The sequence below is a fragment of the Elephas maximus genome, chromosome 8 (genome assembly GCF_024166365.1).
Source record: "Elephas maximus indicus isolate mEleMax1 chromosome 8, mEleMax1 primary haplotype, whole genome shotgun sequence".
In the NCBI taxonomy this organism is placed as follows: Eukaryota; Metazoa; Chordata; class Mammalia; order Proboscidea; family Elephantidae; genus Elephas; species Elephas maximus.
In genome coordinates, this window is record NC_064826.1 from 74,735,923 (window position 1) to 74,757,795 (window position 21,873).

The following is a 21,873-nucleotide window of genomic DNA, read 5'->3' on the forward strand; positions in this document are numbered from 1 at the left end:
ATGAGAGAAACTTGGTTAATTGACAAAGATCTTTTTTAAAAGGGTCAAGATGCCTTAAAATTCCATGGTCACTTTCTTGGCTACAAGTCATTAAGAAAAGAAATATGTAAACGGTGTCAGTCTGCCAATTTGGCAATGTTCTAATTTTTGGATGTTCAGAAGGACATAAATGAACAAATCTAGCTATAAATAAAGTAGAATGATTTTTGAGATCTCATTTTAACTAATTAGTCAAGTCATGGAATAAGTCAAGTTAAAACTTTAATGCAAAATACTTAAATTGTGTTTAATCAAACAAAAATAAATGTGAAGTCTATTAATCAATGGTTTAAAAAACTCTTCTCACTATTAGGTGAAAAAAAAAACATGTTAACAACTTTTGCTTATATCATGATTGAATACATGAAACTATTCTGATAAATATTTAAATTCTTCTAAATGCAATAGTATCCTTAGTTTGTGAATAGTAGCTCACCTGGGTATTTAATAAAACACTCTGAGGATTCATTCCTGAACTTATTAAGTTTATGCATTCTTTTCTAAGAAAAAGTCCATGTTCCTCAAATACATCGGTCATTTTCTAGGTTTATTTTCTATAAAGCTAAATCTTCAGATTTGATTTACAGGAATGTTAAGAAATCATTAGTAAGAATATTCAGTGAAGAGCTTTAAAAGATAAACTTGGACAGATTATTCAAGCCACTTATTCAAGCTACAAGAAACAAAACAAGACAAAAGTAAAAAAAAAAAAAAAAAAAAAGGTACTGAAAGTGATTATAAAATGTTAAGAGTCTGTCACAGATTCTACATTTTAAAATTCCAGTAACAGAATTGCTATGCACGTTCAAAATCTGCCAGCAAGTGCACTGACTTGGAATCAATGAGATTTTTAAATCTTAAGGAGCAACAAACCTTCCAGAACAGTTAAAATAGATATTTTAAGTTCTTTTGGACAAGGGAATAAATTTCCTCATAAATTTAATGACCTCGCAACCTTCAACTTTACAAAATTAATAGAAACAAGTCAACATAAGAACCTCTATGGAGTTTTTTTTCTTGAAAAAGTTACGGTTGAATGTATGGCTTATGTTGCAATAATAAGTAATCTATTGCAATAAGTTTCATTTACAGAGACACGAAAAATGACCTTTAAATGTAACTAAAACTTTCATAAATACTTACCTTTCATTAACACACAAATACAATTGCCCTTTCAAAAGAATACCAGGAAATCTATTTAACTTAAAAGATTCATAAAGATTGCAAGAGCTCTTTGGAGAAGTGGAATACCAGCAAAACAAAGAAACTTATTTTACATACTAACAGCAACTGGATCAACTGTTTGCAAGACCACCGGATAAAACAAGTCAGTCAGCCTCCAAGTACCTGCAGCAGTACTTGGGTTCAACTTAAAGAGACCCTTTCTCTCCTCACCATCTTCAAAATCTGTTCAAGAAATTGTGTGTTTCTCATACAATGTGAAGACAAAAATAATACAATCATACTACAGGCTTAAATATCTATAATTTTCTTTCTGTTTCCAACAAAACACATCACAGGATAAAACTGAAATTTCACATTCATTATACCAAATGCAAGATAAAAATTTCAAATTATGAATGATCACAAGATCCTTCAACATTAGGCATTTCTGAAGTTCTATAAAGCTTTACTGAAGCAATACCTCATTGTTCCTATAAAATGAAGTTTCACACAATCAAAGAATAAGAGATTAAATGCAAAATTTTATCAAAAAATAATCCAAAATCAAAGCAGTGTCTTTAAATGTCTCCTTGCTATAGTCAATAAATCCCAATAAAAGTGACGAAATAGCAAAGGTCAATTTCAACAAACATCACATGTATAGTAACAAGTAGAAAACATTTTTAAAATCGTCAAATCCCCCAAAGATTTACTTTAAATGCATAGATTTTCTAAGTATAAGATACACACCTAACGTTCTGTGTTGTGAACAAGGTGGAAAGAAGACACTTGCACTTAAATCTTGAAGCATCCCGTCCTGATGAACCCAGAGAAACTAATTTCTGCCATCAGAGAAGTCCTCCACCAGAACACAAATAATGATATGCGCTGCTCTAAAGGAAGCAGCAAGCCGGGTTCTGGCTCTAGGAGGTCTCTCGAGGTACAATAATATAAACCTGATCAATTGCAATTAAAATCTGAACAGAGGCTTAGAACTTGAAGTCTTGGTGCATTAGTTCTTGCCAAAAGCAGATGTGATTGTGAGCTGGAAGCAATTTCTCCTGGTAATTTGTGATGACACTGGGTAGTGCAGCCCCAGAGTCCCCAAAGACAAACTCATCAGAGGCTCTAATGTATGCATGACACATGAGGTGGCTCTTTTAGAGCTCAATTAATTGGGCTGAACATTAAGACGGCAAGTTCAGGATTTTTTTTTTTTTTTTCCCCTTCTAGAGTTGTTTTCTCCCCATTTATAGCAATTTTTTGCCTTACCTTCTGCAAGCCATGTTTCTTGTAATTGACTTAGATCTTGAAAGAGTTCTAAAAAAGAAAAAAAAGTCGAAGGACAAAACATAAGATTTGCAAACCTTTAAGGCTTCATTAAATAGAAATGTTCATCGTCGTAAAATTGGTATTAAATGTCAATTTGACTTGTGGGGAGGTCAATATAACAAAAAAATAGGAATCATATCTCAACAATCCTGCACATTTTTTATGCCTAATAAGCAATGCTTTTTTAAGAAGTTCTTATAGTGGAAACACTAAATAATAATAGTCTTCCTCCCGCCCGCCTCCAGGAAAGAATAAACAAGCTTAGGAACATCAAACACACACATAGTAGGATTCACAAAAAAGGCTGTGGTGAAGGTGTGTCTATCCCTGGGAGTCTTTCCCAAATGTATTCAACTCTTGCTAAAACAGTGGTGAGAGAAAGAATAGAAAGGCTGAAAAGCATTTTATTTATACCTTCTGAATCTTATATAAATGATACAACAGTACTTGAGATAACCCTCAAAGTACTATATGTTGTCAGATTTAATACCATAATACTAAAAGGGACACCTTTTAAATAAAAGTTTTTTTTGAGGAAAATTTGTACCTTAAAAGATTTACAAAATCAGAGAGAAATAATTCCCTGGCATTTGTGAATTACCGAGTCCAAAACTGTGCATTCTGTTCTGTTTTTGGGGGGTAGGGAGGTGTTCAATAAGTATAAGGGTTTGAAGAAGTCTCATAATTCAGCATATCTAATCTAAATTGAAAACTGGACTTTGATAACTAGATGTAAATACATTAAGTTTATTATGAATGCCCCATATGACTGAAATCATTTATAATATGTTGACCTCCTACCAATAGTTCATGAAAAGAATCTGTAGCCTAACTTCTCAATTAGGTAATGTAATTATTAATTAGGCCTTCATTATGATTCAGTGAACACTTTTAAGGCCTAAAATTAAAGTATTCTGATTCCACGTTACAGTCATTAAAATCTTTCCTGGAAATTTTGATAATAGTATATGATTTTAATGTAAAGGGGATGAGAAATCAAACAATTGCATAATGTAGGAAGAAAAAAAATCCAGCAGTGTACACAGTGCACATAGCTGCTTCATGTGTCCCTTGTGTTGACTACTCTAGAATTCCTACCTTAGTGTATCATATTAGTTATATGTCAGATGGACAAGTGTATTTAAACATAAAAGAATGACTAAAAGAAGGATGTCACTTCTAATTTTTATTTACCTATTTTCATTAGTTCTGTGACAAGACCACAAAACATTCTCCAATGCAAACTGCCACGTTATGTAAATTGCTCCAAATATAAGTATTAGGTAAATTCAGTAATTTCAAAGTTTACTATTTTTTAAGATAAGATTGAAGCATTCCTCTTCTTTAGGAGGGTGAGGGGAAGAGATAAAGAAGGGGAATTCAGCCCAAAATCAAACCTCACCTTCGGAATCATGAGCCAGATCTCTGTTAATGAATTTTCTTTTCCTGACATTTGTTGGTTTCTCGTTACAATGTCTCCCACGCTGACTCTAAAAGGGAAAGATAAAATCCTTTAAAAGAATGTAAACTTCAGATGTCACACACAAAAAACATGCATAAATAACATGAAAGTCTGCTGGGTCCTCTCTCTCAATAAAAATAAATTCCGTAGTATCAATTCTAATATTCATTTTCTGCATTCATGACAGTGTTGACACTTCAACAGCCAAGGGAGAGTTGCTGCCCTATGCCGATCCTAACACTCTGCTATTTATCAGTCATATATTCATGGCATCTCAGCATCAAAACAATATCAAGCCATTTCACTTAAAGTCGTTTTTAGGCTGGATCAAAACACAGTGAATATTAGTTTCTCAGGTACCCACAAAAAAAGGCAGCTAAAAGAGAGTGGAGAAATTGGAAAACTAAGAAAGTCACTGCAAAAAGAAACAAAAACACCCCATGTAAACAAAAAGTGTCAGCATTTGTCTCAACTTCATTCTTTTCAATGTGGCAGACAAACCCAGCCAGAAACTTTGAGTGCAGCAGCTGCTGCTGCCCTCCATCTCCTCTTCCACTCATCTTGGACACTTTAATCAGAAAAAGGGGTCTTAAAAACAAAACTATGCCTTATCCAAATCACTGAAAGGTAAGCTCATTTTGAAGATTGGGCTTCTAGAAGCAGAGTCGCCCTACAGTGGCAACAAAGCAGATAAAGTATCTGCAATCCCAACCCCCTTCTCATCCTCTCCCTCCCCCATCCCTCCCGCCCTCCCCCCTCCGGAGTCAAGTTTATAAACAGCAACTTTCGAACTGATCACTCACATTGGTGACCATGTAAGGCACTTGCTGGTCATAAAATCCATCCATTCTGCTGCTCTTCGCAAATCTCAGCTGAGTATTTTATATTTTGAGCATTTAGCTGGAGATTTCCTCGGGATCTGGACTTCTATCAACCTAGAGGGGAACAAGATGGCTTTTAGGCTTAAAAAAAAAAAAAAATCATGAATGAAGCTCTTGAATTTGCATAGCTAATTACCCTCCGACAGTCCCATTCACAAAAATAACCCTCCCTACACCGCCTCCTTCACCTGGATCCAAAGAGAGCCAAGAGAGTTCACAATTTACATATTTTCGGCAGTAGCAAAAATCCGAACAAGAGGCGATGCATTTATTTACACTCTCGATGTTTCCCTGCGCGGTCAGTGTACCCCGGGCAGCGCTGATTCGCAAACGTGTGCAAAACTAGCAATGGCGATCAACGAGACTTGCTTTGCACCTAACGGGACTAAAGAGACGGAGACACCTCTTTCGTAAGGATAGTTTTTGCAACCCACAACCATGCAATTATCTGGAGAGACATAAAAAGTTGTTGGAAAGACCCACCTGAAGGCCACGCTAGGCGAACGGCTGCAAAAAATTCCCTCCAAATTTAATAAAAACATTAATTATTGCCCAGCACTTCCCCCTTGGAAGCTGAAAGCGCCTCTGACAGAGCTCAATTCAGTGGTTTTTCCTCTACTTCTCCTCCAGGGGCCTCCAATCCAAACTGATGGATCGCTGCCTCCCATTGGCTCCGCGTCTCTTTCACAAGATCAGATTTCGGGTTGTCAATCAGGCGGCTAGCTGCCCCCTCTCGCGGGTCTCGTGCGCCCCTCTGCCGGAGCCGATGCCAGGCCGGGATGTGCGGAATTCGCAGCCTGGAAAAGCCGGTGGGAATCGGCTCCCCTCCTATCTGCAGCTTATTGTTAAGACGCCCGGGGACACTGCTGCCAAGTGTATCTTGTCGTCAGTTCTCGTTACTGGTGTGTTGGTGCCCTACTGGGCAGATTTTCTTAAAGCACTTTTGTTCTCTTCAGGTGTAAATACTTTGAGGCTCGATCCAAAAACCTCTCTCAACCCCCCCAAGATCTCCAGACTCCCTACTCTTGACCTGACGAGGAGCCCACTTCGCTCCCTAGCCGCGTTCCCACTAAGCTTTTAGCCCAAGTTATTTTCCCTTTTTTCAACACCCTCCTACCACTACCAGCATTATGGCTTATTGAGGTAATTTTTGTAAGAGCTATTCTTAAGAAAGACTAGATCCTGTCGTTGGTGAGACAGAAAAATAAAGTATCTTATGGCGAAAGCTTCTGGGAGAAGCAGAGGAAATGCTTATTAGGAGAGGAAGTGAGAAGCGCGTAGGGAGAACCAGGGAGGGGGGGCTACAGGGCAATCTAGGTGATGAAAAGTGTATAAAAATCAAATATGTACCTACGTGTGCCTTGGAGAAAGGTGCTTTCAGCCCACTGTGGAGGTGGGGACGAACAGGAGAGAGAATGGGGTGGCTTGGATATCCAGGCGACCAGCACGTTTCCTGAGCTTTTGTTATGTATACACGGAGGCGAGGGTGTCACTTACTGTACTTGATGCTTTCACTTCCTCTCGAGCTCTTTAAACAGCCGGAGCCCGGAGCTGGGGGAAGAGCCGTGAGGGGGCTTGGGTTTGAAGGACAATGGCTAGGACGTTGAAAAGTGAGGGCTACATATCTGGAGCCACTTGCCGTTCCCCTCCTACGGGACTTGGAGCAGTAAAGAGTCACGACCCATCAAGGGCTGGGAGGCCGAGGGGATGGGTCCAGGGGCTTAAACCAAACCCACTGCCAACGAGTGAATTCCGGCTGGGCTGCTAACCAAAAAGGCAGTGGTTGGAACCCCCCAGCCTCTCTGCTGGAGAAAGAAGTGGCAGACCACTTCCGTTATGATTTACAGCCTTGGAAAACCTTTGGGGCAGTTCTGCTCTGTCCTGTAAGGTTGCTAGGACCAGGGGCTTAGTGTTGTTGACATTGACTTGTAATCCTGGTGGCGACTAGAGCAGAGCTAGTGACCAAAGGACGTTTCCGGCAGCTGTTCCGCCAGTTGGGAAACGTGCTGCAGTTCTCAATTTCTATTTGAAAGTTTCCTTCCTTAAATGGAACGTTGTGGAGACGCTTTAAAATGGAGTGTGAGCACATAATACTCAATTCCGGACCCATGGGGGAACCGGGAAGGGAAAGGTGTATGTCAAGGCAAAAAAAAAAAAAAAAGAGAGAGAGAAAGAAAACACTTATTACTGGGAAAACAACCGATAATTACGGGCAGCAAGGAACACACCGTGCATTCACTGAAAGTCGAACAAAAATCAGAGTAGCCTGTGACAACTTGCGCACCTACAAGCATTTTGAGCGGGAACTGCGCTTTAACTCCACCAAGGGACCGGTTCTGGGAGCAGCTTGGCCCGAGGCTAAAGGCCTGTAAGGCTCTTGGGTACTTGACTGCGAGTGCAACCAGGCGGCGGGCGGGGGGAGGCCGATAGCAAGAGTGTGCCGCCGCCTTGCACTCCCGGGATAACTCACCCACTGTAATCTGAGCAACAGTTTCCAAAGACCTTCACTGCTGCTGGAGCCCGACCCGTATCCAGGGTAACCGGGAGAGGGAGGAGCTTCGGCTTAGGTCCCCGCGAGGTTCTCCTCGCAGCCAATAACGCACCGTATGTTCCCAGCCCATTGTTGTTTATTGCTGACCCCTCAGCGCTCCGCTAGAGGATTGGCCGCCTAAGGGAAGGGGGCGGAGCCTCATACGCCCCCGCAGCCACCTTTCAGCTCCATTCAGAAAATTCCGGCCTCTCCTGGTCACGTGGTTGGGGGCGTGGCTGGGGAACACAACAAAGGCCCAAGTTTCCTAAATCACAAAACTTTGCTTTCTGCCTCGCTCCCTCTCTATGTCCCGATTCCGAAACAAATTCTAGGAGATGGAAAAAAAAAAAAAAAAAAAAGTGCTTTGAGAGCATAACAAGAGGGGAAAAAAAATTAAGTCCAAAATTAAAGGAAGGTTCATGACGGGACAATTGCGGGGTGCATTGCCTACAAGAAAAACTGCGCCAGAGCAAAGGAAGAGAATTAAAGAAAGTGAGGAGAGAGCGTTTAGTTTGCTGCTTCGTCATGCCATTGTTTTTAGAAGTGCAAACAGTTCGATACTGTAGAGAGATTTCTTTTTTCTCACTGAAGGTTCTGTAATTTTCATTTTTACCTTTGATTCGTCCCACAAATTCCTTGCTAATTTTTTTTTTTTAAGTTTCTTTTAGGAATATTACAGGTTTCAGCCGGCTGGCAGTTTTAGTATCTATTTATCCAGAACTTTCCTTCACAGGTCCCCATCCCGACCCTCCTACTGCTGGACCCACATACCCAAACTTTTAGATAATCCTTCGATTTTACTTCGGAGCTCCGTGTTTTCCCTTTTGAATTCTTTAAACAGACTCATAGCATTTAACTATTTGATCTTACCCAAAAAAAAACCCAATGCACTTTTTAATTGAAAATGTGAATAAGCAGTCACTTCCCCTACAGCACAGTTTTGTTGAAACAACTTTAAATTTTGAGACAAATGTGCCATTCTTGCAAGCGAACGGTTGAACCATCATACTTTCTCTTTCCCACTTTCTCTTCTGTCCTTTTTGTGCCTTGATGCTGTCTGAAACACTGGCTTTTAGTTTGGTGGCTGTTTATCTTCAATGCTTGGCACTGGAGAAAATCAACAGACCCAGTGGCTACAGACATTGGAAGCGCTCAAGTTTTGTTTTTCAGAAAATGCAACGATTGTGAAAAATGTCTACAGAGGCAGCTGTTCTCTCCACAGAGGGGAACGTCAAGGGTTGCACAAAGTTTCCACTACTTTTGAAAATGAGTCTTAAAAAAAAAATCAGCTTAGTAAATGCCAGTCCTTCTTGAATGGAAGATTTCATTTTGGCAGGATTTCAGGCACTGAATGGCAGAATAGAGGCCAAGAGGTTTGACATTTCTTTACTTGTATTTTGAAATCCCATTTGGGTTTTGAAACAGGAGCTCTTGAGAGAAAGTTTTTCCCAAATGTAAAGAAAAAAAAAAAAGTCCATTTATGAGTTTGAAAATTTTTTGACTTGTGTAAAAAACTATTTAAATCTTTATAGCTCCTTTGCTGCTGTTTAATAAAGTAAAACAAAAAAAAGTAAAACAGCATTCATTAAATGGCTTTTCTGCAATTATTATAGCACCGTACTGAAATGGGAAACCTTGGTGGTGCAGTGGTTAAGTGCTACGGCTGCTAACCAAAAGGGTCGCCAGATCGAATCCTCCAGGTGCTCCTTGGAAACTCTATGGGGCAGTTCTACTCTGTTCTACAGGGTTGCTATGAGTCGGAATCGACTTGAGGGCACTGCGTTTGTTTGTTTGTTTTTGGTTTATACTGAAATGCATGTTGCTAAATTAAAAAGGTGAATTTCTAAAAGAAGCAGAAAAATAAAAATTTAAACTAAAATGGTGCAGCTTGTTTTAAATGGTTGATATGATTAAAACCAAATGAATTTTGTTCAAAATGGTATGGATCATTAAGTAAAATAATAACTTGTGTACTTTTAAAAAATTAAAATACTATGTAGGACAAATTGTTAATGGCCTACTTCACACGCTGCATCAAATGGATATGGAAAAGATACACTACTAAATAGCAAAATGAGCAAGGGAAAATTGGCAGGTGAAAGTAGTTCTGAAGAGAAATATAGACCTTAAAGGAATGAGGAAAAATAATTAATGGCTTTAGTAGGCTTCCTGTGGGAAGCCAAGCAGGGATTTGGGAGCAGAACAGGGCCTAGGAAGAAGGTAAGGGTTTTTATCAGGGAAATTGACACTGTAGAAAGTGTCCTGCCTCCCACTCTCAGCACTGCAATTGTCAGCTAGTGAATATCTGCAAACTCTCTCAAGTAGAGGGAATAAAAACAGCTTCCAAACAAGTGATGGAAAATGCTTAACTGCGCTAGAAATCAGGATATTGTACATTTAAAAAATAGAGAATTTTTAACCCATCAAGTTGGTAAAAAAAAATTCTATTACCTAGAGACGTGGCTGTTGGGATGCAGGCACTCATACATTGCTGGTTAGAAAGTGACTTCCTGTAATCTTTGAAAAATAAGTTTACAGTAAATAGTAGATCCTAAAGTTAGACCAAATATTTCTAATTTGAGAAATCTATCAGTTTGGTATCCTAGAAAAAGTAGTCTTTTTTTTTTTTTTTTTAAATGCAGAAGGATGTTTATTGAACTAGTATTTGTAGAGGGAAAAATCTGGAAGCAAGTTGAACGGCCATCAATAAAACGATGGTTTTAATAAAGTATGATTCTCTGATACTTGGGAATCCATATTATGATTATATAGTTGTTTAAAAAAAGTATACTACCTCCTTGGTTCTCAATTTTTTTCTTGTTAAGAATCCAGATTCCTGGATGGATCCATAGAGTTTCTCATTCAGCAGACCTGAGCTGGGGCCCAGTATGCACATCATGTAGTAATCCTGTCCTAGAGGATTGTGTTACAGTGGTCTGGGAACCTTTCTTTAAGGAACCCTGGGTTGGACTTCTACTGGAAGTCCAAAGGGAGGCCTGCAACATGTGCTAATGGCAGACATGTTTTGCTGGAACCACATGATGCTGACCCTCATGCTGAATTCATTGTCAACATTTAAAATTCAGATTTCACTTAATAAAATCCACATTTCCAGTATTGCTTGAAAATCAGAGAATATGATAACGGTGGGCCCAAATTCCCACATCATCATCTACAGCTGAGTTATAAGGAAGCGTGGGCTCTCTCAATTTTGCCATGGTCCACACTCTTTCTCATTCTGTTTTTCTCATTTATGTTACCCATGTGACCCCTGTAAGCATTTGAGTATGTTGGCCATGACTTACTTGTGACATAGCATCTTAAGTGAAAAAAGCAAGAGACAGGGTATATAGTACCTCTTACCCTGTTTTTGTTAAAAAGGGGGGAAAACTGTGTATACACACACACACACACAAATATATGGTTGTTTCTCAACCCTTAGAGCCCTAGTGATGCAGTGGTTAAGAGCTCAGCTGCTGACTGAAAGGCTGGCAGTTCGGATCTACCAGCCGCTCCTTAGAAACTCTATGGGGCAGTTCTACTCTGTCCGTCAGGGTTGCAATGAGTCAGAATCTACTCAAGCCAACAGGTTTTTGTTTGTTTGTTTTAAGGGGCTATTTAGACATTAGTTTTTTTGAAAAGTCCTCATCTATTAAATTTTAATACCACAAATATACTGTATATTTGTTCATGCCTTATAGTCTTCTGGATGATAGTGAGCCATTGTAATATTTAAGATGCCCCCCTCACAAAACATAATTTTCTTTCTTTGGGGGCAATATCACTCCCATTGAAAACACATGATATATGCCTATACTTTTTATAATAGATACTATATTTACCTATAAATATGAACATTTTTAGGATTTAAAAAAAAAAGTTATGGAAGGGTACACACCCATCTGTTACCATAAGTTAAGTTTTTACCTTAGTAGGAATGATTGAAGATAGGAAGTAAAAGCTTATTAATTTTTTCTTCTAGTACTTGGAATGGTTTGTTACTATATGCACGTATCCTAGTTGCAATTTTTTTTTTTAATAAAGAGATAAATCAGTTTAAATTGGGGTTAGTTTTCTAAAGACAAAAGACATTTTCATTTTTAAAAAACAGCTATACATCCAGATACAAGGCCTTGGTGGTTCAATGGTAGAATTCTTACCTTCCATGTGGGAGACCCAGGTTTGATTCCCAGTCAATGCCCCGCACGCACAGCCACTGCCAGTCTGTCAGTGGAGGCTTGCATGTTGCTACGATACTGATTCGGTTTCAACAGAGCTTTTCACATTAAAATGGACTAGGAACAAATGTCTGACGATGTACTTCCAAAAATCAGCCTATGAAACCTCTATGAATCACAATGGGTCTGATCTGCAACCCATCCTGGGAATGGCACAGGGCTGGGGAGTGTTTTGTTCTGTGGTGCACGGGCTCGCCATGAGTTGGGGGCCAACTCAACAGCAGCTAACAACAATAACAGCAATATCTCTTAGTGGTCATGGGTCTTAATTTTTGAGTGGTGCATGAAGTTTGGAATAAATGACAAGCAAGGAAAAAATATGAATCCTCTACCTCCCTTTAGAAAGAGGACCATTTGCATTTCATTTAAAATTAAAGGTATGACATTGGTAACTTTAAAATAAATAGCAAAACAACAGAGTTCATGAATCTCCACTTCTTGTACTTGCTTTCTGGAAAACAGTAAGAGTTGCAGGTGTGGTTGCTGTGCTTTCCTCAAAACTAAAAGACAGGTAGCAACAAAAGGCAAAAAAAGGCTCCCAAAGGTCCGTATTAGGCTTAGAATTTTATTCTCCTGGATTACAGCTTGATTTAAAACAATTTGAAGCACTAACAATAAAGTTAATTTTTTATGTGTAATAGACATTGAAAGCAATGCTTATTTCCAGGCTGGCTTCCCAAAGTACCGCCCTGTGATGTCTTCCTGGAAATCATTTGTTTTTCCCAGTTCTGAACCCCAAAGAAACTTTAGGGAAACCCCTTCTCGTGGGATCTCAAAGCTGGAAATTCCCCATAGTTCTAACTTCCATGTAACTATTTATTACTGTGTCTTTTAAATAAACTCCTTAAGACCTTGGTCACAATTTTGACCTTAGTTACTAGCATATAAAACCAGTTGCTATCAAGTCAGTTCTGACCCATGGTGACCCCATGTGTCTCAGAGAACAACTGCGCTCCAAACGATTTTCAATGTCTGGGTTTTCAGAAGTAGATTGCCAAGCTTTCTTCTGAGGTGCCTCCTGGTAGACTTGAACCTCCAATCGTTCTGTTAACAGCTGAGCCCATCAAGTTTGCACCAGCCAGAGACTCACTCTAGCACGTAAAATGTGTTTAATGCATGTTATTGGAAGAATGAAGTAATGACTGGATAGCATGTTTTTGAACTGCCTTTCTTTACAAACATAAACAAATTTGAAATACTAACCTAAGATACGTTGTAAGCAATGATTGTTTGCAACAAAGAAACAAAACAGGTCAGGACAATAAAAAGGGATGGTATCTATGTACAAAAAGCTTTAGATAAAAGTTTGCTATGAAAATTATTATTGGAAAGAAAACTAAATGCTGCACCGAGCTAAATATATTTCTCTAATGTATAGGCTTCTTTCTTTCTTTCTTAAACACAGAAACACATTCTCTCTGATTTCTAAGGATGTGATATTTTTGTGACCAATAGCAAAGTAACTGAAGTACATAATTCAGAATCATAGCTTGTACCGTGTAACTTCTCTTTAAAAAATTATTAAATGAAGGATTTGCCCTAGATGTCCTTGAGATCTCTATAGAAGAAAACTCCATGATTTTCTTATTTTTAATCAACAGCTGTGCTTAACTTACTTCAGCAAAAACATAATGTAGGGGAAATAGGATTTTAACATCAGACAAGCATGGTTGTGAATGCTGCACTAACATGGTCTAAATTACATAAATTTTCTGAACCATAGTTTCCACATCTTGAAAATGGACATAAAACCTATTTTAAAAATTGTTGTGAGGAAGAAATAAGCTAATATATTTAAACTGTCTAGCAGAGTTCAGGGAGCCCTGGCAACCCAGTAGCTAAGAACTCAGCTGGCAACCAAAAGGTCAGCAATTTGAAACCACTAGCTGCTACTTGGAAACCCTATGGGGCAGTTCTACTCTGTCCTATAGGGTCGCTATGAGTTGGAATCAACTCAATGGCAAAGTGTTTTCTGGTTTGGTTTAGCAGAGTTCATGCTCCATGAAAGTAATTGTTCTTGTCCATTACAGCTTTTCTCTAACATATTATGGCAGCAGGCCTCTCTTCTCTGAATCAGCCACATTACCCTGCTACCACTGATTTACCAGAAGGATGGCTTTCAGGACTGTCCTTTACACCTGGAAATAGTCAACCTGAATTTCTGTCTGTGTTTAAAACAATTTTCCAGCTTTCCATTATGTGGGGGCCGATTCCTGGTCTTGAATACTTACCCTGCTCAGAAGATTGACACAGTAGAATCCGTTCTCTAGCCTGGTTGTTAGCTGACTAGATGCCTAACACAGCATGCCAACACCAATTATGTTACAAATAAGATCTCTTTACTGAGTTCAAAAAGTTCAGAAGAGTAGTTGAAGGAGTGGGAAAATACTTGATGAGAATGCACACCATGCAAATCAGTTTCAAGAAAGTAAAACTTAAGAGTGGTCCAAAATCAAGCAGCTTCTGAAAAGGGGGCAAAAGAATGGCCTCATGTCCATCACTTTCTTGAACCTCAGAAAGTCTCCCCTAAAGAAAGGTCACCAATGATACTTAAGTCAGCTTCTTGGTATTTGAAGAGCAATGTGTCTTTGAACTTTGTAATAGTGATTTAACTTCTTTGTGATCTTCCTGAATTCCCTTTTATATTCAAAATGTTCCTTTTGTCCTGAATTTCTTCTCAAGTTTAAAAATAGCCGTTTGACTACAAGCATTTCATGTGAGCACATCAAAGAGAGCTACAAATCTTCTTTGTATCTGTGTGACACACTCCAAATAAAACTCAGATTTTTTTCCTGGTTCTCTTTTATAGTAGTCTAAGTTGAAATTACTCTCCATTTCTACTGTGTCAAATGACATCAACTCTCATTGGTTTATCAAATATATTGTGAAAGCAATATGGTCCATACAGAAAATAAGTTACTTATGGATGAAATTCTTACCATTGTTAAGATTTGTATCTGACACTCTTGACATCATTTGAGTAAATAAAGGAAGGCATCATTATTGGAAAAGCGTTCATGAAGCAGAACCAATCATTACTACAGCCAAGCCTATGGATGGGACCTAAAAATAATCTTTGCATTTGGAGTAAAACAAAGGTATGTTTCCTACACATACGCACCGTCTCACACTGACTGTTACCAGAATCTACTCAGACAACTTAAAATAATAAACGTTATGGGTTAAAATAGAGAGAAAGGCCACAACATTTATTATAAATAGCTCATTATTTGACTTATTCTGGATAATAAGGGATATCAGTGCTTGAAATCTGGATAATTCAACTTTAGAACAAGTTGGACATCAATAGCTCATCTAACTTTTGTAGGTACCATAACTGCTATTCTTATTTTCCAACACCTAGAATCATAATCAATAAGAACTTGCTATTTATGAGTTTAAGGACCCCTGTTGGTGCAATTGTTAAGCGTTTGTCTGTTAAGCAAAAGGTTTGTGGTTGGAACCCACCAGCCACTCTGCAGGAGAATAGCATCTGGCAATCTGCTCCTATAAAGATTTACAGCCTAGAAAACCTTATGGGGACAGCTCTACTCTTATAGAGTCACTCTGACTTGACTGAATACAACAACAATAACATTTCTTACTTCAGCCTTACATATCTGGCCACTGGTCAAAAAAAACTTTAGATTATTTTTTCTCATACTAACTGCAGTGAAAGACCTGTATTAGTTGTCTATGCTGAAAGACCTGTATTAGTTATCTATTGCTGAGTAACAAACTATCCCAAAATGTAGCAACTTAATCCATATTTGTTCTTTCACTGTCCCTTTGAGACAAGAATCTAGGATGAACTTAGTCTGGTGCTTCTGGCTTAGGATTTCTCTTGAGGTATTAATCAAGATGTTGTCTAGGGCTACAGTCATCTGGGACTGGGAAATCTGCCCCCAAGCTCACTCATGTGGTGGTTGAGAAGCCTCATTTTCTTGTTAACTGTTGGCCACAGAGCTCAATTTTTCACCATGTGGATTTCTTCATAGAGCTACTAACAAAATGGCTTCCCCGTGCAAGTGACTCAAAAGAGAGAGTCTAAGATGGAGGCCACCGTCTTTTATGACCTAACCTTGTAAGTAATATACCATCACTTATTAGTAAAGAAACACACCATATTTTTTTCTAATCAAAGCTCGACTGGTATAGTTAGATTCTTAGAGAGCCAAACATCATATTCTCATCTGACAAAACTTTGCTCAGTCCAACTCTCAGCTTGAGTTAACTTTTTTTTTTTTTTTTTTTTACTGTGCTTCAGGTGAAAGTTTACAGGTCAAAATAGTTTCTCATTAAACAATTAATACACATATAGTTTTGTGACTTTGGTTGCCAACCCTGCCATGTATTAACACTCTCCCCTTCTGACCTTGAGTTCCCCATTTCTCCTTCTCTCCTCTCCCCTCCTGCCTTCTCATCCATACCTCTTGGCTGGTATGCACATTTTGTCTCATACACATGGTTGAACTAAGTATGTTATTGCTTGTTTTATAGGCCTGTCTAATCTTTTGCTGAAGGGTGAACTTCAGGAGTGACTTTGGTACTGAGTTAAAAGGGTTCTCTGGGGCCATAGTCTCTGGGTTTCTCCTGTCTCTATCAAACTAGTAAGTCTGGTCTTTTTTGTGAGTTTGAATTTTGTTCTACATTTTTTTCCTGCTCTATCCAGGACCCTCTATTGAGGTCCTGTCAGAGTAGTCAGTGGTGGTAGCCAGGCACCACCTAGTTGTGCTGGACACAGTCTGGTGGAGGCTGTGGTAGTTGTGGATCATTAGTCCTTTGGACTAATCATTCTCTTGTGTCTTTGGTTTTCTTCATTCTCCCTTGTTGAACTAACATTTTTATGAGACCCCGGTAGTAACAAATAAACTGGTCATTTCCTTCAGGAAGTACTTGATATCATGTACTACAGCTAAAATGGTATCACTTTAGATCAGTCGTCCAATGAGTAAAGAATTAGTAATTCACAAAATTGTGCAAAAAAACCTTTTTATGAAAGCTTACTGTCTACTAAATACCCTGCACCTAAAATTGAAAAATCCTGTTTACAATCAAATATCTAAATATTTGAAGACTTGTGCCAACCTCTTAAATTCTAATTGGAATGCTCAGTTTTCTTCCAAATGCCTAGTATCGTAAACACACCCTATTTTTAAAACTGCTAAAGCTAAGGGAATCCAGAAGTTCAAATTCTAATATCCTTTAGGGAATTAAAGTCTTCGGGTAGTAATATGTTAAGTAAAAACTAAATCCCTTATGCTGAAGTTTGAACTTATTTCCTCATATTAAATTCCCTGTTCAGCATTCATTATCCACTGTGTGCCAGGCATTGTTTTACATTAGCAATACAGAGATAAATAATGTGCACCCACTTCAATGAACAGGGACAGATTACCCAATAAACAAGTTAAGCACATGCTTAGGGCTTCAACAAAACAGGGGCACCAGTTATCCAAAGCAAGGACCCATAGAGGCCAAGCAGACAGGACACAAGGAAAAGCAAGCACTGATTGACACCAACTCCAGTGCATGAGAATATGTTGGCTAGATGTTCACGCAGAGTCACAAGGGCACCCACAGGCAAGGTTGTTTAAACCATGAGACCCCCTTACTTCATCACCTTTGTTGACATCGGTCTCCTACGGTCTTCGCCCATGTAACTAAAACTACTTATCTCGGTGAGTCTCTTGGGGGTATACTACTTCTTTCTAAAAAACAAGAGGTGGGGGTGGGCTGTCAAGTCTAACTCTTGGTACATTTACCCAATATGCAACTGGATCCAACGTGAGCAGTTACTGGGCAAGGACAGGTTAAATAAATAAATAACAGGCCTCCGATTCATTTTGGGAGAACTTTTGTGTACATCCATGTCTGCTCATCCAGCAACTCCAGCTCGGAGAGCCAGCTATATATATGTGTGTGTATATATATACATATATGAATATCTACATGTCTACATGTATGCATATATAATTCACATATCCCGTTCGAATGTGTGAGCAAACAGAGGAAAGGGCACCACAGATTATTAGTGTTCAGGACCCTCACATGTCTTAATCCGGCCCTGCCAATGAAAAGCGTAAACTAGAAGCAGAGACATAATAACTGTCAACGCCTCTTCAGAGGAGCTTCCGTGGCCACTCACATGTTAACCCTAACTCATTAGCATATTAATCTGTCTTATTTTCTTCCTAAGATTCAGCTTATTTGAAAATTTCATACAAGTTTACATACTTTCCCCTGGTTTTTGCTTCCTGATCCTTCTACCCCACCACAGCCACCAAATGTAAGCTGCATGAAAGTAGGGTAGATCCGGGTTGATTGTTCATTATTCTGTCTATAAGCTTGCCTGGAGCTGGACTTGGCTCCTGCTTAAACAAGATGAAACTGTTGCCACTGAGTGAGCTCCAACTCCTGGCGACCTCACTGGGTCAGAGTAGAGCTGTGCTCCACAGGGTTTTCAAGTGCTGATGTTTTGGAAATAGATCACTATGACTTTCTCCTGAGGCACCTGTGGGTGGGCTCGAATGTCCATCTTTTGTTAGCAGCAGAGCACATTAACCATCTGCATGACCCAGGGACTACTGTCTCCCACTAAGCACTCACTGCTCTTGTTAGTTTCCATCGACTTGATTCCAAGTTATGGTGACTTGTGTGCAGAGTAGAACTGCTCCATACGGTTTTCAGGGTTGTGAGCTTTTGGAAGCAGCTCACCAGGTCTGTCTCTCAAAGTGATTCTGGGTATAGTCAAGTGCTTAACCATGTATACCACCAGGAACCCTAAACTCAGTAAGTACACATTGAATGAATACTTTTATGTTCAAGGTAAAATGATATCTAGAGGTAAGTTCAAGGCAAAATGGAGTTTATTACACTTTCTGTCAATCTTGTCTCCTGACTGTGCATGATAGGCTTAAAATTCTACTTTGTTTCATTTATCCTTTCACTTCATGTCCTGCCTCTCAACATTCTAACTATTATTTTGATTCTTCTTCAGTTCCTCTCTTTCTCCCTAGGTGTTTAAATTGTGGAGCCACAGCATGAACATAACGTTCTTGTGTCTGTTCAGTGATCCTGCTTCTATAATTTATATTACCTAATTTAGTTTAAGGAGCCCTGGTGGTACAGTGGTTAAGTGCTTGGCTGCTAAACGAAAGGTCAGCTGTTGGAACCCACCCACCACTTAGTGGGAGAAATATGAGGCAGTCTGCTTCTGTGCAGATTGCTATGGTAGTTCTATTCTGTCCTGGAGGGAGAGTCACTGCCAGTCAAAATCAACTCGACAGCAACAGGTTAATTTAGTTTAGACCTAAATGATGTCAATGGGATCTTTGCATGAATAAGGACTGCAAATGAGTCTGTTCAAATTAAATGGAAATTAAAGACACATTTTCAAGGACATTTGTTCTAAAATTCTATTGTTTTGCAATTAGCCTCATGTAAAAATATTTTTCAGTATTCTTGGAAATAGCAGGTAGCCCACTAAACCAAGAGGAGTGAAAGAGACCATTTCCTTGGAGTTTATAAAAATTTGGATAGGAGGAGATTACAAAGAAAATTAGTTGTGGTTTTTGTTAATTTTCAACTGTCCATTTCAAATATGCGTGGGATAAGAAGGACAAGGAAAAAGACACTTATTGAATTCTAATCTGCCCTAAGGTCTCAGTTTGTGCAATTCAAACCTACTCAGCCAAAATGTGGAAGAAAGACCTGGCTGTCTGCTTCTGAAAGGTCAAAGCCATGAAAACCCTATGGAGCACAGTTCTACTCTAAAACACATGGTGTCATAACTCAGAATCAAAGGAAACTAGACAGACAGACTCTGACTTAGATGGTGCAGTGGGCACTTTATATACTGTATGCATTCTCTCACTGGATCCTGGGACAACACTTCAACAGCAGTACTAGTGCCGGCATTTACAGCAGCCCATTTACAGCTGAATAAACTGATGCTAAAAGAGTGAAAGGATTTACTCTAAGTCGAAGAGCAGGGAAGCAGAGGAAAAGAGTCACAAACCTGAGCTTATTTGACTTCAGTGTACCTCAAGACTGATTTCAAAAGCTTTCTACCATGCTCTAGTCTGGATGACTGTTGTTACACAAGAATCAGAAGAACAGAAGTTCCCAAAGTATGTAAGGGAGGACATTACCTCAGAATGTTAATAGATGTCATCTGGAAATGAAAAAGAGTTTTTCCAGGCTGAGTTTGAGAAACCCTGGGTTGAACACAATTAAACAGATTTAAAACAAAATAAAAATTGAACAAAACAAAAAAACTCTCTAGTACCTATTTGGAGACTTTATTATCCTATTCTTCCCTGTGAATGAAACCTCAGTGTGGGTAGTTTGGTGTGGAGGGTGCCTCCTTGAGATGAGGATGATGGTGGTGGTGGTGGCAGGGAGAAAGAGTACACTACACTTTCTGAATTTATTTGCTCGTATAACATTTTTTTGTCCTCCAGAAAGAGCATCTTGAAAGTCAAATGCTCTATGAATTATAGCTGGTATAATTCTTGTGTAAATTATTAGAGCAAAAGCAAAGCAGCAATTTTGAGGGAGTTTATTGCCAGGGCTGTTCATTATACTGATTCGATATCACCATGTGGATATGTAAAATTCTCTTATAATTAGGTACGACGAACAAAAACCAGGTTATAATAGCAGAACTGTATTAGTGAATTGTAGCAAATTGGTATTAATTAACATTATTTGAAACAACTGTTGGATACACATTTCTGTCTGCCTTTCTTTTTTTTTTCCCATCTCCACTTCTGTTTTTTTTCTTCTGCAGCACCTTAAGTGATTAGTGAGAGGCACCCATAGTCTTGATGAGCCCATTCATGAAAATAGTGAAATCGTTTCACATTCAAAATGCCAGGAAGTATCCTTTGCTTATTCCACAAGAAATTTCAAGTTCTTGAGTAATTCATCGGTTCTTCCACTCAGGGTTTGGATTAATAAAATTTCAAAAAATTTTATTGAAGGGCCAACAGAAAGCAAATAGCTTTTTATTCTGTCAGGTAAGGACACCAAAATGACAAAAAGTTGCAGAAAGAGCATACACATAGAATTAATTCTATAAATTAAACTTTATAATAATTGCATAACTCATGTGTATGTGATTTGTATGTATATAGATAGATACATAGATAGAGATACATATAGTGGTAAAAATAAAATTTCCACAAGATTAAATTTGTGTACGAACTCATAATTTTTATTTGCAATTCACGAATTTGGAAGCGTCTGGTCTGAAAGTCAGTTAAGAATTTCCAAGAGCTGTACAAAGCTACAGGGTTTTATAGGCACAGACACACAGCAAGAAGGAAGCAGGGTAATTTGGTGTTGGCTGGTGGGCATTTTCTTTCCTTATTTGGGATTAAGGGGAAATTTTGAACTAGGTTAAATTGAGCAGGCAATTCCTAATTAGTTCATTTAGGTTTCCTCTTCTGGGAAGGTCAGACATTTATCAAAAACGGGCTTAGTTAGTTTTGGTTTGCTGATATGGGGCTTAGCATAAGTGACTCCATCTTCACTTTGCCTCAGATTTATGAAAACATCTTTCTGTATTGACACTTGACTCTGAACTAAAATTAAGAAACTACTATTCCACCTAACCTGAACCCCCAAACCAAAGCACAGGCTCATGATCTTTTAGAAATCCTTGGAATTTTTCAGTGTGGGAAGGAAGTATATTGCATAACACTGAAGGATCTGGAATAGTACCCTGGGCTCTAATACAGTAATACTTTGACAGTAAAAATAAATGTCCACCAAAAAAATTAAATAAATGTAGATTACAAAAAAAAAAGCCTAGTGTCAGTTCAGATCAGAATGCACCATCAAATTACTTGCGAAACTAGAAAGACTCTTGGTTTTCAGAGCCTTTTGGGACCTATGCCATCCTCCCTTCCCTCCACAGGCACACACCCAGATCTGGGTCTCCAGGAAATTACTCAGGTCAAATAAAAAGTTTGTTTTCAGCCCTATGCTTTGTGCAATTGACCTCGCTATGTTTTTTTTCAAAGCCTAGGTTGCTGACCAAAAAGTTGGAGGCTGGAACACACCAGCCACTCCATGGGAGAAAGATGTGACAGTTGGCTCCTGTAAAGATTTACAGCCTTGGAAACCCTATGGAGCAGTTCTACTCTATCCTACAGGGTCACTATGAGTTGGAGTCTACAGTGGCTTTTTGTACGTTTTATTAAGGAAGACTGAAGAAGA

The 21,873-nt window shown here is 38.8% G+C and overlaps 1 protein-coding gene across 10 annotated transcripts in view; it reads right to left on the minus strand.

Moving 5' to 3' along the window:
* The window catches only part of ETV1 (ETS variant transcription factor 1), a 103,973-nt gene extending 96,498 nt beyond the window's left edge, over window positions 1-7,475 (minus strand). The window contains exons 1-6 of one of the 10 annotated variants that reach the window (XM_049893714.1): window positions 7,349-7,475; window positions 6,229-6,429; window positions 5,067-5,263; window positions 4,801-4,932; window positions 3,938-4,025; window positions 2,476-2,523 (exon numbers count right to left, since the gene is read on the minus strand). In XM_049893714.1, the coding sequence (XP_049749671.1) occupies window positions 2,476-2,523; window positions 3,938-4,025; window positions 4,801-4,845 (181 nt within the window). In that variant the 5' untranslated portion in view covers window positions 4,846-4,932; window positions 5,067-5,263; window positions 6,229-6,429; window positions 7,349-7,475. The other 9 variants (XM_049893713.1, XM_049893712.1, XM_049893719.1 and 6 more) reach the window with 9 other exon arrangements.
* Between the last annotated feature and the right edge of the window lie 14,398 nt (window positions 7,476-21,873).